The sequence below is a fragment of the Trichomycterus rosablanca genome, chromosome 20, assembly GCF_030014385.1.
Source record: "Trichomycterus rosablanca isolate fTriRos1 chromosome 20, fTriRos1.hap1, whole genome shotgun sequence".
Lineage (NCBI taxonomy): Eukaryota > Metazoa > Chordata > Actinopteri > Siluriformes > Trichomycteridae > Trichomycterus > Trichomycterus rosablanca.
In genome coordinates, this window is record NC_086007.1 from 23,912,280 (window position 1) to 23,928,353 (window position 16,074).

At 40.9% G+C, this 16,074-nt stretch overlaps 1 protein-coding gene across 1 annotated transcript in view; it reads right to left on the reverse strand.

Moving 5' to 3' along the window:
- zgc:77784 (uncharacterized protein LOC402947 homolog) overlaps positions 1 to 16,074 on the reverse strand; it is a 69,624-nt gene that overhangs the window by 4,863 nt on the left and 48,687 nt on the right. Inside the window, exons 15-22 of the mRNA XM_063016511.1 lie at positions 14,383 to 14,501; positions 13,893 to 14,070; positions 11,621 to 11,836; positions 6,549 to 6,591; positions 6,334 to 6,473; positions 6,003 to 6,242; positions 5,346 to 5,448; positions 1,553 to 1,765 (exon numbers count right to left, since the gene is read on the reverse strand). Coding sequence (XP_062872581.1) covers positions 1,553 to 1,765; positions 5,346 to 5,448; positions 6,003 to 6,242; positions 6,334 to 6,473; positions 6,549 to 6,591; positions 11,621 to 11,836; positions 13,893 to 14,070; positions 14,383 to 14,501 — 1,252 coding nt within the window. The remainder of the gene's footprint in view (positions 1 to 1,552; positions 1,766 to 5,345; positions 5,449 to 6,002; positions 6,243 to 6,333; positions 6,474 to 6,548; positions 6,592 to 11,620; positions 11,837 to 13,892; positions 14,071 to 14,382; positions 14,502 to 16,074) is intronic.

Sequence of the window (16,074 nt, forward strand, 5' to 3'; positions counted from 1 at the left end):
GCTTTGTTCATCAAAGGTGCAGAAAACACGTGCAGATCTGAGCTCTGACAATGGCATACAAACTTCTGGTTCACTGATTCACCAAAATTCACACTCATTTACATAAACCTGCCGTCATTTATGCAAGTGCAGCAACGTGCTACACTTACAGGTGACATATTCTGGAGATGAAAAGAGAACAGAAGAAAATAAAAAGTTCTGCAAATCAGAGCGGAGATAGGCAGATAAGCATTTTGGTAACCTTAGAAGTAATTTAATGAGACCTTAAAATAAAAAAGTAGGACTATTATTATTATTATTATTATTTATAAGAATTTAATTAGCCTAAAGTCTTAAAAACTTGTATGCAAGTATCATTTCTACATTAATTTGCATGAGACACGACTGTTCCCTAGGCATTATTTTATTATTAAACTGATTTCTCCGTCCGCCTGCCAGCCATCTGGAAATATTAAAGACAGCCAGGGAAAGGATCTGTTTTCCAATATTTTTTTTTACTTTTAAATTTAAGTGTATTAACCCTGTAAGACAGAGAGTATTAAGACACTTCTTCTAATTAGATATTTAAAATTTAATTTGACAAGTTTGGTGCGATGGCCTGCATAGAGTCAATTACAAGTCAATTACATTCTTAACCTTCTTGTCCAGCATCAGTACTTGACCACACAAATGTTATTATTAATAAACAGACACTAATTCCTACAGACAAAATTCTATATCTTTTGAAAAAACTTTACAAAGCAAAGACTCTAAATGGCCAACAAACTCATCTCGAACTCGTCAATTCGAATCTCAGCTCTGCTACCAGCAGGCTGGGCGCCTACACAAACAACGATTGGCTGGTTGTTCAAGGAAGGGTTCCAGAGGAGATTCCTCAAAACTGATGCAATTATGACCTCTGCTGGCTGATTAATGGCGCCTGCACAGAGACGAGGGATAATGTGATCAGGGTGTGTCTCTTCGTACACAAAGCTGATTCACGTATGAACCCGCCTTGTGCAGGTAAAAAGATGCAGCCAGCTAGTGCACACGTGCCTGAGGGGGCATGTGCTAGTCACGGCTCTCCTCAGTCAGAGCAAAGGTCAACATCAGTAGAGAGTAAGCAATCAGGTAATTGGATACGACTAGATTGGGAGGAAAATTGGGTGAAAATGCAAAAAAATTAACAATAAAAATAATTAGATAAAGAAACAGATGCTGTGGAAATCTATTTGCTGACATTGTGACCACTTGTTCACCTACAGAGAAGGGTCAGTGCAAATCAATACATGGTTTTTCTGACTGATCATCTAATTAATAGGATGGAACAAGTCTGTCCTGTTTGTTTATGTCTATTAACAAATGAATGAGTGTAAAATAATTATGTCTAGATTGTGATACAGCCTTTAGTCACCTAGTTAACCTAGTTAAACATCTACAAGAGAACGGCTGTGTTAGTCAGGAATAAAATTTTAATGAATGAAGCCCTTGGAAAAGTGGAGTTCTATTATTTAACCACAGTTCCAGACACTGTTGTAAAATACATGCTTTGTTTTGTCATTAAATCTGTTACCGTGGTAGTAGGTCAGGGTGGTGCCAGCGTGGATTAGTTAGCCGTTGTTCCTTATGTGGAGATGGAGTGAGGGTAGCCGTGGACTGCTGGCTGTAAGAGGACGCTCGTCCACAGCGATCTCCTCTCACGGGAAGCGTGGCTGCATTGTCCAATCCCTCCATTAAATATGTTCTATCAGGTAGAGGGGGACACCAGTCCTCATCATTTTCACAGCTGTAAGACAGATGTTTTGATAATTAACACTACAGTTAAAAGTATGTTTGGTTTCTGTATCTTTTTTGTAAACTGAAATTCATTTGTAATATGTTTTAATACATCTTTAATCTTTAATTCATTGTTCCTTAAATAATGGCCAACTTGTCAGAATCTAAGGCAGCAAATCAGTGCCAAACTCATAATGCTCCCTTCAACATGCTTTACAGTTTGGACAAGCTTTTGGTGTCAATTGCTTTATAAAGCCTTTAAGTTTCTCCATGTGTAGTCTTTAAAATCCTAGTCTAAGGTTTCCTGAATAAAAAGGGTGTGGATTCACATCAACAGATCTTTCTTGATAAGTGCAGATTTAGATATTGTAATAAGGCATGGCACATTGTCACTCCTGGCTTACAGAGAAGGTTTTAGACTTCTCAAATTTGTATCACCAAGTCTTCCGTCACATGGCAGCAACCAGTTTGAGAAATTGAGCCTAGCACATGCTTCCACCAAGACACATGCAGCCTGCTGTGGCTCCCTGAGTTTTATCTGGCAGTTTATCTTTAACATGCATTAACTCAAAGACATCTTGGATCGGCTGGCATGTCAAGATTGATGGGGAAGACAGAAATGCTTATGTTTCCACCCAGAGTGCAGGACTAATCTGTTCCTAGCTCTTGACCACAAGCTTGACCTTTTAAGGTTTGGGCTATAGGGTAAGCGCTTTATCCACTTTGGTACACGGCAGCTTGGAGACGTTTTTTAGTCCAACATGGCAGTGGTAGTTCAGCCACTTTCTAATCTAGCACCACCACTACTAGGTTGTCACTGTGGGTCCTTGAGAAGGCCATTACCCCTTAATTTCAAGCATTATGTCCAATCACAGCTGTAAGTTGCTTTAGATAAAAACGTCAGCTATATACTGTAAGTTTCACAAACTTCTTCCAGACTGAACTAAAGCAAAGGACGAATGTCATTTATGTTATTCAAATACACAGGTGCAGTAAAATAAAACGATTTCTTTGTATGTCAGCTTGTTTTGAAAGCTGAAGACAAAGCCCATGGCCAGCCAACTGCCAGTAGAGCTGAGAAGACCTTGCTCAAGCCCAACAGTGGCTGCTCGGCAGAGCCAGGATTCAAAAACTCAAACTTCTGATTGACAGAACAAAGTCCAGAATGTGTTTGTAGAATAATATGACAAAGCTGAAGAAGTGATTCAGGTCATTTCAAGGATTTTACAAAGCCTTCCTTGCAACTCTAAGTGTTATCCATGTCAGAAAAGAACAATATCAGCAAAAAACTAATTAGCTATCACAAGACTACAGAGCCTTGAGGGGTTCAGGTCAGGGTGGATAGATTTTATTAGGACTACATATTGTGTATAAAGCAAGACCAACACTTAAAAAGAAAATTTAACAAAATTCCCAATAAAAGCCACACGATCCCTGACGGCAATGTTCCAAACATGATGTGAAAGGAAAAAGTGAAGACGATGTGTCTCATTGCACACCGCGCTGCCTGCAGCTATTATAAAATGCTTAGGTGGTCTGCGTTACGTCCTGCTTGCTCCCTCGGTGTGGCACTGAAAATCGGACTGGAGCTTTAACTTCATAAGCCTCAGTCATTAAAAGCTCTAAGCTGTTGCTACAAGAAGATAAAATACATTTTTATTTACTCTCCGTCTGCGTTTTTCCACAGAGAGTGACTCAGAAAACGGCTGCCTAATTGAGACTTCCAGACTGCTGGAGGAAATGATGTATGAAATAAATATACCCAAGGCTATAAAAAGCAAAACATAAACAGCTAATGCTGGACCCCAAGTATTGACTATGCTTTAAAGCTTTAAACACACACACACACACACACACACACACACACACACACACACACACACACACACACACACACACACACACACACACACACACACACACAGAGTTTTCCTCCAGTCTTGTAGTTTCTTGCACCAACCGAGTAGAGCCACAGACTCTACAACAAGCCATGTCCTGTACACAGTCATGTAATGCCTTATGTGAATTTTTCAACACTCATGTAGACACCTCGACCAGTCAGCAGGTCACATTTGCAGCGGAAATGAGGAACAAAGTCGACCCTTCCTCCCTAAGACACAGCCATTTGTGCCAGTTATGCCTAGTTCACACTACACGATTTTTGGCCAGATTTCGCTCGGCGACTGGTCGGCGATTGATTTTCCGGGTCGGGAGCAACTCAGCGTTCGCTCGGCGATCAAAACTCGGCTCTCAGTCGCTAAGTGTGAACTATCCAACAACTCGACCCAACCGGCTTGCCGACCGCTCGGCGACTGGATCGAGTTTTCTAGCACGCCAGATATCTGATCTCAGATGTACGACTGGAAATGAGTGACATGTCGAACAGCCAATGAGAACACAGGATACAGCGTGAGGGGAAATGCAGGAGAGGATATAGTTTATATCAGGATACACCGGCACACACACGTTTTACAGTATTTCTGATTTGGTCCTCTACAAAACATAACACCCACGCTGCATTACAAAATTATTAATTAACCTCCAACTTACTACAGAACCATCTATACTGTTTGTGTTTGATTTTACGCTGCACACCAGCTCACAAACTTTGATCACTCGCTACTTGTTGACGTGCATTTTTGGACGTGGTATCATTAAACCATTGGTCACTTCTCGTGTTTGTTCTCGTGACTAAACGTAGAGAAGCTCACCTGCGATTCCAGTTGGTGATGGATCGTGTAGTGTGAAACCCCCGATCGCCGATCAGTCGTGTAGTGTGAAATATACACTGACTGAAAGACTCCCGAGTGCAAGAGATTCAGTTGTGTAGTGTGAACTGTACAGCGACCTGACGACTGGGAAAGTCGTGTAGTGTGAACTTGGCATTAGATGACCGACAAGGTCAAAAGCACAGTGGTTCAGAGATTCAAAGCTGAGAGCAGGACCACCCAAGTGACCCCTATAATAATATTTTTAAGAACCCTTGGAATATTGATCTTCTGGTTCTAATGTGTAATGACACATTAACATTTCTAATTTTAAAATATAAAACCAAGCTCCAAAATTTTCAGTCAATCCAGGTCGTGGAACTGTATACACAGAAAATATCCCAATTCTAATATGTGGTCCAAAAACTTCCATAGGTGTTCAAATAAATCAAGCTGTGGTGACTGTGAGGGTCACATCATGTATTTTTTTTTTTTTAAGCCTTGTGGATAGGAGCATTGTCATCCTTAAAGAGAGCACTCTCATAAATACAGAAATGTTCCAGCATATTGAACTATTTAGAATTCTAATTATTTTCACAGACCCTTCCCTTTAAGAGAACATGTGTGTATTTGTTACATTTCTTTTATTATTTATTCAGGTTTTTCATTTCATTGTCGCCCAAGTGTAGTTTCTAAGCTATTTGTTAGTAGCTATATGAGATTGCATAAGGAGTCTTGAAAGGGCACTGATATGCTTATTCATGTATATTTAAAGAACATGGTATTTTAAATCACTGTACAGATACAGAGATGCACTCTTATTGTTCATTTGTTTGCAGTATAAGGCCATGCATGGTTTGGTGGTGTACTTGTAGTTCTGACCTTGTTCTTTGTCTCTGTTCTCGGTTTTTTTGAGGTGGAAGAGACATAACATCCGACCAGGTAAATGCACCTGGAGCACAGGACTTCTGGATTTCCAGGTTAGCTGCAGTAACAAAACACAATTAAATGTACAGTAATATGTACAACTGACACAAGGACAAAAATCTGTGTCAACTAGACACAAAAAATGTTATTTAATGTTGTAGTATTAGGATATCCTTTGACTGGAACTACACATCCAAGCTCAAATTAGTAAAAAACATTCCCAAAAGTTGTCACTGTGGTTCTAGACAGGTAGTATTCTTCTGGCTTTTTCTTAACTCAGGTTTGATCATTAAAACTGTGAACTGGTGAAGCAAGATTAATAAATTCTAAGAAAACGTTCTTTATGCCATTTCAGTCAGTGTTTGGTTCGGTGGATAGTTGTCAGTCTTAAATAAACTGAAGGACTTGCTGGTAATGTCATAATACCAGATACCACAAGACTCCTTCAGATGTTTTGTGGAGTCCATGTCTCAGCAGGTCAGAGCTGTTTTGACAGCCTATAAGGTGGGTGGTTCTAATATTTTGGCTAATCGGTGTATTTGTTTCAATTTCAATGGTGTCCACATACCAGAATTTTCCATTAAGTGAACAGAACAGAACAAAAATCAGTACCTGTACCCATCCTCGGGTATTTGAGTTCGGCGTATTCAGCCGTGTGTGATTCAGACTGTAAGCTCCACTGGTCCACGTCAGGCTTGGACAGAACTGAAGACCTTGAGTATGGGTCATTAGAGTACACGCTATTGGGGTCATGCTGCTCCTCTTCAGCTCTGTTAATGGTACTGTAGATGGGGCCTTCATTAGATGGTGGGCTGTAAGTATTGTTTGGTTTCAGGAAGCCTGTTCCTGCAGCTAGACACCAAATTAGAACCAAATGAGCAAAAGAATGCCAAACAGAAGCAAAAAAAGGCAGTGCTGCCTCATGACATGAGAAATGTCTTACTGTTGTAGTATCTTTCTGTCGAGTCGTGTCTGCCAGTGCAGCAGTTCATTGTGTCCTTACTGCTGTTGTTAAAGTTGCTGGCTGGCCAGGATTCAGCCAGCCATGGATAGTTTGCCATGGTGGACCCAAGCAAGCATGGCCTATAATAAAATACAGCTCAAAATATGACAGCGCTACAATATATGCAAGTACAAAGTAAATTTTTTGAAATATACCTTCTATTGATGACTTCTGCTCTGTCACTTTGAGAGAGGCCAACTGTGAAAAATATAGGGCTGTTACTTCTATGTAGTGAGGCATTTGGTCCAAATTTTACACACTGCCTTTCTAAGTTATGAAGCAGGGCCGGATTTACGTATTATATATATATACAGGGGTTGGACAAAATAACTGAAACACCTGTCATTTTAGTGTGGGAGGTTTCATGGCTAAATTGGACCAGTCTGGTGGCCAATCTTCATTAATTGCACATTGCACCAGTAAGAGCAGAGTGTGAAGGTTCAATTACCAGGGTAAGAGCACAGTTTTGCTCAAAATATTGCAATGCACACAACATTATGGGTGACATACCAGAGTTCAAAAGAGGACAAATTGTTGGTGCACGTCTTGCTGGCGCATCTGTGACCAAGACAGCAAGTCTTTGTGATGTATCAAGAGCCACGGTATCCAGGGTAATGTCAGCATACCACCAAGAAGGACAAACCACATCCAACAGGATTAACTGTGGACGCAAGAGGAAGCTGTCTGAAAGGGATGTTCGGGTGCTAACCCGGATTGTATCCAAAAAACATAAAACCACGGCTGCCCAAATCACGGCAGAATTAAATGTGCACCTCAACTCTCCTGTTTCCACCAGAACTGTCCGTCGGGAGCTTCACAGGGTCAATATACACGGCCGGGCTGCTATAGCCAAACCTTTGGTCACTCGTGCCAATGCCAAACGTCGGTTTCAATGGTGCAAGGAGCGCAAATCTTGGGCTGTGGACAATGTGAAACATGTATTGTTCTCTGATGAGTCCACCTTTACTGTTTTCCCCACATCCGGGAGAGTTACGGTGTGGAGAAGCCCCAAAGAAGCGTACCACCCAGACTGTTGCATGCCCAGAGTGAAGCATGGGGGTGGATCAGTGATGGTTTGGGCTGCCATATCATGGCATTCCCTTGGCCCAAGACTTGACTGGTAGAACCAACGTTTTAATGTCGGACTTGCCACCGTTGTTCATTTGCGGTTTGTTAAAATAATGTAACTGAGCGTCGTAGGGATGCACTTGCATAATAAAGAAATAAATACACGGTATATTCACAAGTTGTCGGGAGCAGAACACTTTATTAACTTATTCTGTTACGGCACTGAATACCGGAGTCAAGCACGCTAGTCCATGAACTATGGAAGCCCCAAAGGGTCAAAACACACTCACTTTGTGTAGAAACGTCCATCAAACCATTGTCACAATACATCCACAGAAAAGTCTGTTACAATAACTACGCCTTATCCCACCTAAAGCACCGCTGATCTACAATGTTTGCTGATGGAGAAATTCTAACCTACAATCTGACATATATACGAAGTCAAGGGTCTCTGCTGGATAGTATTACTGCCTAGTATGTGAGTGAATAAAACTCCCTTACAGATTTCTCTTGTCCCAGCAGTTTTTAACATAAGTACATTTAGCATAAAATGTGTTCACCATTTTAATGGTAACATTTCACTTAAAAATCCTTGTTTTCTATAACATTTACACAGATTTTATTTAATGCGATTAATCGCGATTAACTATATAAAATTCTGAGATTAATCGCGATTAAAATTTGCAATAGTTTGACAGCCCTAATATATATATATATATATATATATATATACAGTGTATCACAAAAGTGAGTACACCCCTCACATTTCTGCAGATATTTAAGTATATCTTTTCATGGGACAACGCTGACAAAATGACACTTTGACACAATGAAAAGTAGTCTGTGTGCAGCTTATATAACAGTGTAAATTTATTCTTCCCTCAAAATAACTCAATATACAGCCATTAATGTCTAAACCACTGGCAACAAAAGTGAGTACACCCCTTAGTGAAAGTTCCTGAAGTGTCAATATTTTGTGTGGCCACCATTATTTCCCAGAACTGCCTTAACTCTCCTGGGCATGGAGTTTACCAGAGCTTCACAGGTTGCCACTGGAATGCTTTTCCACTCCTCCATGACGACATTATGGAGCTGGCGGATATTCGAGACTTTGCGCTCCTCCACCTTCCGCTTGAGGATGCCCCAAAGATGTTCTATTGGGTTTAGGTCTGGAGACATGCTTGGCCAGTCCATCGCCTTTACCCTCAGCCTCTTCAATAAAGCAGTGGTCGTCTTAGAGGTGTGTTTGGGGTCATTATCATGCTTGAACACTGCCCTGCGACCCAGTTTCCGGAGGGAGGGGATCATGCTCTGCTTCAGTATTTCATAGTACATATTGGAGTTCATGTGTCCCTCAATGAAATGTAACTCCCCAACACCTGCTGCACTCATGCAGCCCCAGACCATGGCATTCCCACCACCATGCTTGACTGTAGGCATGACACACTTATCTTTGTACTCCTCACCTGATTGCCGCCACACATGCTTGAGACCATCTAAACCAAACAAATTAATCTTGGTCTCATCAGACCATAGGACATGGATCCAGTTATCCATGTCCTTTGTTGACATGTCTTCAGCAAACTGCTTGCGGGCTTTCTTGTGTAGAGACTTCAGAAGAGGCTTCCTTCTGGGGTGACAGCCATGCAGACCAATTTGATGTAGTGTGCGGCGTATGGTCTGAGCACTGACAGGCTGACCCCCCACCTTTTCAATCTCTGCAGCAATGCTGACAGCACTCCTGCGCCTATCTTTCAAAGACAGCAGTTGGATGTGACGCTGAGCACGTGCACTCAGCTTCTTTGGATGACCAACGCGAGGTCTGTTCTGAGTGGACCCTGCTCTTTTAAAACGCTGGATGATCTTGGCCACTGTGCTGCAGCTCAGTTTCAGGGTGTTGGCAATCTTCTTGTAGCCTTGGCCATCTTCATGTAGCGCAACAATTTCGTCTTTTAAGATCCTCAGAGAGTTCTTTGCCATGAGGTGCCATGAACTTTCAGTGACCAGTATGAGAGAGTGTGAGAGCTGTACTACTAAATTGAACACACCTGCTCCCTATGCACACCTGAGACCTAGTAACACTAACAAATCACATGACATTTTGGAGGGAAAATGACAAGCAGTGCTCAATTTGGACATTTAGGGGTGTAGTCTCTTAGGGGTGTACTCACTTTTGTTGCCGGTGGTTTAGACATTAATGGCTGTATATTGAGTTATTTTGAGGGAAGAATAAATTTACACTGTTATATAAGCTGCACACAGACTACTTTTCATTGTGTCAAAGTGTCATTTTGTCAGTGTTGTCCCATAAAAAGATATACTTAAATATCTGCAGAAATGTGAGGGGTGTACTCACTTTTGTGATACACTGTATATATATATATATATATATATATATATATACACATACAGTACATACTGTACATACATATAATAATGTGCAAGGTAGGATTTTCCAGAATTCTGGTGTGCCTTCATTATGATAAATGTCTTATTTTTATTCACAAGTTGCAAGCATACACCTTACCTTTGGCTTGTTGGACATCCCATTCCGAAACCATGAGCACGAATACAGAATTGCACAACGTCCACTTTTTGAAAAAGGCTATTTAAAATGTTTTGAAGTGTGTTGTGGTCATTTGTGCCAACTGGATCAAAAGAGCATTTGTAAGATCAGGTACTAATGTTGGACAAGAAGACCTGGTCATTTAAACCAATTTACAGCCTAACTGTGCCCATGAGGACAAGATTTATAGACACCTCTAGGCACTTGGATAATTTTGACCATACAGTGTATTTAACTAACAAGAAGCAGGTTTAGATTTAGGGTAAAGTAATACAAAAACTAAATACTGTTACATTTGAAGGCAGTTTTATTTGGTGTTTTGGCAGGTAATTTCTAAATTTTTCTTTAATTTGCTTATATACAATCACAGGCCACTTTATTACAAACATTTATACTGGGTAGGACCCACTGCGATCTCAGAAAATCTTTAATATTAATATTTTTGCTTTGTAGCATTATACAAAACTTGTAATCAGCTATAATAAGTGGGCTGCGTTCATGTAGTGACTCATGAGCACTCAGATCTACCTAAAAAATTAATTTATGCAGCTGTGGAACACAGACCGGGTGCTTACAATATGTCGAGTGTATATTATATATGCTGTGTTACTAGATATACTGTGATATATATCAGTAACATTATGCACAGTGAGGAAATATGAACAGCATATGGTGCAGTTTACTGGTAAAAATTAATAGCACAATAGAAGACAAATGATGTGGCAGGAAATCATTAACACATTTTTCTTGTGTAACGTGATGCTCACAGTTTTTTGCTGATATAGCAGGTCAGTGGATGCGAGAGACAAGGTGAAATATTATATTGTTGATTAATATTATTTTTCAAAGTGACAGTTAAAAAATCAAGAGATGTTTTTTTTAAATGCATTTTCTCCCGATTTTTAGCTCGTCCAATTTTTACCCAATTGCTTCATGCTTCCTCTCTACTGGAGCTGACCCCAGCCCCGATTGAGGACAGCGAGACTGTCACACACCCCCTCCGACACGTGCACACTGCATTTTTTCACCTGAACAAGGCAAGTTCATATGCCGATCAGCTCTGTGCATGGAGAGCCACACCCTGATCAGCATTATTCCTCGACTCCTCGATGCCATCAATCAGCCAGCAGAGGTCGTTATTCACTCAGTTATGAGGAACCCTGGTCCGGCTCAACCTAGCCCTATGAACAACAGTCAATTGTTGTTCATGCAGCCGCCCAGCCCAGCTGGATGGCAGAGCCGAGATTTGATATGAAGTATTTAAAATCCCAGCTCTGGTGTGCTAGCGTGTTTTAGCGCTGCACCACCTAAGCGGCAAAATCAAGAAATGTTTAGAGGCAGGAAAAAGTAATCGTATTTGATAAAGGACTGTATAAAGAGCAAGATTTTTCTCGACAGTAACTCATAAACTGCACACGATGAACAAAGAACAAAGATTTGATTTCTGCTTGTTCTAAAATGCAAGAGCTCTAAATTCTGTTAACAATTATTGGTGCTAACCAGTGTAGTTTTATAAGACCAAAGACAATCTGGGTGTGACTAGTGAAACTTGAGCTCTGAACATCCAGAAGCAAACGTCTCTTTTCGGCTCACCTGCGGGCGTGTAGGCGAACGACGTGGCGTAGTGGCCGAGCTCTTTCCTCCTTCTGTGTCTGCAGTAAATCCAGGCACTGAAGCCCATCAGCACCATCCAGCAGGCTGAACCCAGTGAGGCTATGAAGGCTGGCTGTCTGAACACCGCAGACATCTGCTCAGAAAGACTGCTAATGTCATCATTCAGCGCTGGCAATGAGGGCTCCTCAACCGCAGCTTCAGAAACAGACAGATGTGACAGAAAGGTAAGGGAAAAAGATTGGGAAGACAGTTGGGAGCTATCTCTGAATGTACCCATGCTGAAACCATGCTAAATCTGCCCAATTGCTGGTAGGTCTACCTATCTTGTATTTACAATCACTTGCAACTTTTGAAAGGTCCACTTTTTAAATAATGTTTGGTCAGTAGTTGCTGGAAAATTGATGGATGGGGTAGGGGGTCTGATGCAACAGCTTGTAATTAAAATTAAGTTACACCAGTGTGCAAATTGGCATTTAGAGAATTCTAATCTACAATATATTTATTCATATAAATTACATCAACTGCCAGTCAGACATGGCTGCCAACAAGTCTTTGCTACTGAACGCCCCTATAACTGTTAGTTCCAGTACTTTCAATGTTCTAGAAGAGAGACTCCATTGGCTCCTGTTTGGGTCAATTACAGTAATTAAATGTGCCATAAAAAGTGATCTGTATGTCTAGGGTTACCTGAAAGGACATCTGTGCCTAAAAGCCAATCCTTACAACATGGACAGTAAAGGACATTTAACTTTACTTTAAATCCACATTGATTTAACATCACCTTCACCACCTCAACCCCCCAAAAAACCTTTATAGAAACAACACAAATACTAGCTGACAGACAGCACTTCAATTTCATAGCCGTTGTTCCATTTCATTGTTTCATTTTAAACATAAAACCCTCGAGTATAAAGCCCAAAGCACGATTGTGTGCATCTAATAAAAGAGTTTGATAATTTAACTTCCTATTGCGTGTCTCTCACGGGGAAAACATTAATGTGACATATCCCAGTCTGTCAGAACTCATCTCTGTACGCTTTGAAGCTTAAAAATCCTGATTAACACGTGGATCAAAATTTCCTCAGATCCAAACACAAGAAACTTAGTCCGTAAGATCTAATAAATGTCAGCCGGGTCTGTTGAGACAGTTGTCGCTGCAATGCAGCCCTGTCATCTTTTTAACCAGAGAAAAGGGGAGAGCAATATATTTCCTTAATATACGCCTCAATCATGGGCTGTGAAATTGTTTACCGCAGTAACAGTATACACCTACCAAACGGATGATTATTGAGAGTATACAATTACTGACTGTAGCCCATCTGTTGCTCTGTGCACTCTGTCACCCCTTTGTATCCTATTCATCAATCAAAGACCCTCATAGGAACCCCACTGACCAAATGCCGTTTAATGATAATGAAACGAACATGGTGATAACATGGTAGTGTGTGTTGTTCTGGTATGAGTATCAGGTGCAGCAGTGTTGTTGGGACTTTTTAAATACTGTTTAAACTTACTGGCCTCTTTATTTAAAACACATAAGCTGTTAACACTAGTTGTACTGTATGTGTACAGAAACATTGAGCACATTGTGTGTTGATCTTCTAATCTTTAACTAGTGGACACTTTCTCATCATAGGATGCTGTTTGCTTTATTTAACAGCCATGTTTTTCATAATCAACTCTATCTTCCTGTCCAGTTCATCCCAAAGGTGTTTAGTGGGGGTTGCAGAAAACTTCACACTGAAAGTTGAAGGTCAGCCAGCAAATTGCAGGATAGAGGTTAGCTGTGGAGAGGAGAAGGTGAGAACAGGTTCTGCTTTGAGCTCAGCAGCAGCAGGTTAAAATAAATGAGGGAGAAACTAGTGAAAAAAGCTTGTTCAAGTTTAGTAAGCTAATGAGTGATTTCACACTACATAGCCAAAAGTGTGTAATTCCCACTAATAAAACAAACAATATAAGTCCATATTTGTGCCAACAGTCTGAGGAAGGACCTTGTTTTACCATAACTAGGCCCCTCTGGTCCATAAAGACATGTATTTGGTTTGTAGGAACTTCAGTGAACCCTGACCATAACCCTACTGAACACCTTTGGGATAGATTGTATACCTCTCATAGCAAGCCAGGCCTTCTTGTTAAACATTAGCAGCTGACCACAGACTCCAAAAAGACTGAAAACCGTTATAGCTGCAAGGGATTCTGGGCCATATAATGTACATGTTTCAGCAATAGTACTTTGGTGTAGGACACTTACTGATGAAGATGAAGACTGGTTGACTGGGCTCTCCGGGTCCCTCACTGGTCACCGCAACCACCTGCACGCTGTAAAACGTCTCGGGTTGCAGGCCGTCCAGCAGCACGTTGAGAACTTCTCCAGGTACGCTCTGGTTCGACTGCAGTGGCATCCCAGACTCGTTTCCAAAACACCACACCTGCAGTTGGCACCAATGTGGTATTATGTTGGAAGAAAAGTTTGTGAACCCTTTTGAGTTACTGGAATCGCTATATTAATTATTAGAACTATTCTAAACTTCTAAGTGTTCTAAGCCATAATAATAACAAAAATATTTCTGGCTAAACAATTCTTGCGTTGGTGGGTAATGTGGATCATACATTCTTTAATCAAAGCTAAAAAAGTAAACCATTTATTATTCTAAACTAAAAAGGTCTGTGTGGTATTAGATTAGAGTATGTACACAAACATATGGTTGATTTTGAAATATGCAGAAATCCAGAGTTCTCACCCTGTACTCCAAAATGGGCTCATCCCCACCAACGGTGAGAGGAGGCTCCCAGGACACTCGCAACATGGTGCTGTTGTCCAACTGGACCACATGGACAGCCTGTGGGGGGCCTGTTAAGTCTGCCAGGTTGGAGGAAGCAAAACAGCTCATTAGTTCAGGCTTCTCCCCCATTCACCACCAAATTATTATCTAAACTTTATCTTTGTTGCTAATTAGTAATAGATGCACGGTCATTTAATTAATAGCAATATAACTGCATATGTTTTATTTTCTAAATACTCAGTGACCACTTTTCTAACTGAAGATGGTCAAATATGATCACAAACCAGATGTACACAAACAACAACAACAATAATAATAATAATAATACATTTTTCAGTTAATTTTTTTTTCCATCAACCGCTTTATCCTGGTCAGTTTTGCCACTAGTCCAGTTCTACTGCGCAAGTTAAGAATTCCCTGGACAGCGTCCCAGTCCATTGCATGGCTTTGACAAGCTTGCTCAGATGTAGCCAATCATGTCTGTGTAGACACCTGGCTAGCTGAAAGCACTGCTGAGATTTTAAACCTGGATCCCAGCGATGGTGGGCTAGTGTAACCATACCCACTGCAACACTGTTCAGGATAACACGGCTTGAACAATTCTCCATCTGGATTCACTCGACCAGGTCTGTGGAACCACGGAGACTTTTAGCTTTACTTTCAGGGTTCATATGTTGGTCCAGTGCTCATTTCAAAATCCCTTTCAGTATGTCGCATTGCATCACACACTCAGTTATTTATACACTCACATCCAGGAGTAATTCAGAAAAGACAGTCCACCTACTAGCATACATAAACAGCAAAGTGGAAAATACTAGATTTTAACCGACAGTAACAGGACAATTCGACCTGGGTGGCAAGAGAGAGAATTATGCCAACATTGTCGGCTGTGTCATTGTAATGCTGGGTTACCTTGGTAACCTTTCATGTTAAATCCATTTATACTACTTGTGTTTCACTATTTCGTCCTTCATTTTGACAAACCACTTCATTCGGGTCAGGGTCACGCTGGGTCTAGTACCACTTAAAACACTGAGTGCAGGACTGGAACACAGGTCACCACTCCATCACAGGGCAACACACACTACTACACAGTGTGTAGGTAAGATAGAGCAGCGATTCTCAACCTTTTGTTCTCCTAGACCCCCTTGTGTTTAAAAATACTTTTCTGGAACCCCCTTGACATGGGTTATAATTATTCTTAGTGTTCGATAAACCCATTAAGGTAAACCAATAAAAGTAAATATCTTCATGTTTTCTGATTTTGGCTAATATAGTTATATAGGGTTTGTTGAACTTCTGGTTGAACTGGTGGCTTTGAGCTTCCTCACCTTGGTCTACTTCAGTGGGATCCACATCTACAACTGAATCAGAATCATAGTCGCAGTCCACTGACCTCTGCTATTATGTGATGGGCGAATCAAATGTGTCCATTGTCAAAGACCCAGTGTAGGCTATTGGTAATTTAAAATAGATTGATGAGAGTTCAAGACCTCAGAAACTACTGTGCCACCCTGTCCTTACCCTTTGCATGCTATAGGCAGGTGCCAGAAATGAGAAGTACCTGGCAAAAAAAACCCCATTCAAATACAAGGAGAACATCAAAAATGGGAAAATGGGTTTCAGGATGACGGAAACCACTCAGTCTAC